General features: G+C 30.8%; 1 protein-coding gene across 1 annotated transcript in view; it reads right to left on the bottom strand.

Annotated features, from left to right (window-relative positions):
* The window catches only part of LOC107668687 (src substrate cortactin-like), a gene marked incomplete at its 5' end in the record, with an annotated part of 7,930 nt that extends 7,700 nt beyond the window's left edge, over positions 1-230 (bottom strand). Inside the window, one exon of the mRNA XM_016460652.1 lies at positions 101-230. Within this exon, the coding sequence (XP_016316138.1) occupies positions 101-230 (130 nt within the window). The remainder of the gene's footprint in view (positions 1-100) is intronic.
* Positions 231-1,709: the final 1,479 nt, after the last annotated feature.

Here is a 1,709-nt window from a genome sequence, read left to right as displayed (position 1 = left end):
CACACACACACACAGTAAAACAAACACATCACTGCAAGAGCGAGCGATGCTCTACTTCCCCTGCTTCAGAGAAGTGAATTATAAGAGCGAAGACTCTTGCCTTATCCATGCGGTCCTGCTGCAGTCCAAACTTCCCTCCATAACCGTGAGACGCTTTGGGCATGTGCTCCAGCTCCTTCTGCTTCAGCTCACTGTGTTCAGACGACACTCTCTCACGCAGCTTATGAATACTGAGAAATCAGGGGGAAATTAATTACGTAAATTATCATGTTCAGGTGAAAAGCTGGGGCCAGTTATATAAACCTAGCCTGTCGTTAAGATGGTGTCTTGAGAACTAGTCTGACCAACTAGGGTTTATAAATCTTATTTTTCAGATTCAAATTAGACCAATCTACGTTTTTACGTGACTTAAGAAAAAAAGGTTGAGACCAGTCTTAAAGCAAGAAATATTAACTAGTAAGACTAGCAACCTGTCACTGGTCTAACATCAATGATACGATTAAACTCTCAACAGAAATTTGTTTCCTTAATATTTGATTTGCCCTTTCATTTTCAAAAATATTTATAAATAAACATACATATACATAAATATATAAAAACTTACATATATATATAAATATACAATATACACACTATTGTTCAAAAGTTCGGGATCAGTAAGATTTATGTGTTTTAAAAAAGTCTCTTCTGCTCATCAGGGCTGCATTTATTTAATCAGAAGTACAGTAAAAAAACACTAATATGTGAAATATTATTACCATTTAAAATATTTAACTTTTAACTTTAAAATATAATTTATTTGTGATCAAAGCTGTATTTTCAGTTTCTTTTGGAATATGTTAAAATGTAATTTATTCCTGTGATCAAAATTGAATTTTCAGCATCATTGCTCTAGTCTTCAGAGTCACATGATCTTCAGAAATCATTCTAATATGCTGATTTATTATCAGAGCTGGAAACTGTTGCTGCTTAATATATATATATTTTTTTTTTTTGGAACCTGTGAAACTTTTTCAGGATTCTTTGATGAATAAAGTTAAAAAGAACAGCATTTACTTACAATACAAATCTTTTCTAACAATAAAAGTCTTTATCATCACGTTTTATCAATTTAACACATCCTTGCTGAATAAAAGCAAGAAAGTAGGGCTGGACGATATGGCCGAAATTTATATCACGATATATTTCTTAATTTCGGTCGATACGATATAATTCCGATATCGATATGAACAGCATTTATCTGAAATAGAAATCTTTTGTAACATTATAAACGCCTTTATCATCACTTTTGATCAATTTTAAGCATCCTTGCTAAATAAAAGTATTAATTTCTATAATTTCTTTCCCAAAAAAATAATGAAAATTATACTGAATGGAATAGTGTATAATGTTACAAAAGCTTTTTATTTCAGATAAATGCTGATCTTTGGATCCTTCTATTCATCAAAGAATCCTGAAAAAAAAATGTACTCAACTGTTTTAAATATTGATAATCAGCAAATCAGCATATTAGAATGATTTCTGAAGGATCATGTGACTCTGAAGACTACAGTAATGATGCTGAAAATGTACCTATGTATGATCACAGGAATAAATTACATTTTAAAATCTATTCAAAATAGAAAGCAATTTTAAATAGTAAAAATATTTCAACATTTTACTGTTTTTGCTGTACTTTGGATCAAATAAATGCAGCCTTGTTGAGCAGA

Source organism: Sinocyclocheilus anshuiensis, unplaced genomic scaffold (assembly GCF_001515605.1).
Source record: "Sinocyclocheilus anshuiensis isolate Anshui unplaced genomic scaffold, SAMN03320099.WGS_v1.1 scaffold3874, whole genome shotgun sequence".
In the NCBI taxonomy this organism is placed as follows: Eukaryota; Metazoa; Chordata; class Actinopteri; order Cypriniformes; family Cyprinidae; genus Sinocyclocheilus; species Sinocyclocheilus anshuiensis.
The sequence above is the reverse complement of the archived record's forward strand: the minus strand, read 5'-3'. Positions and strand labels throughout refer to the sequence as shown.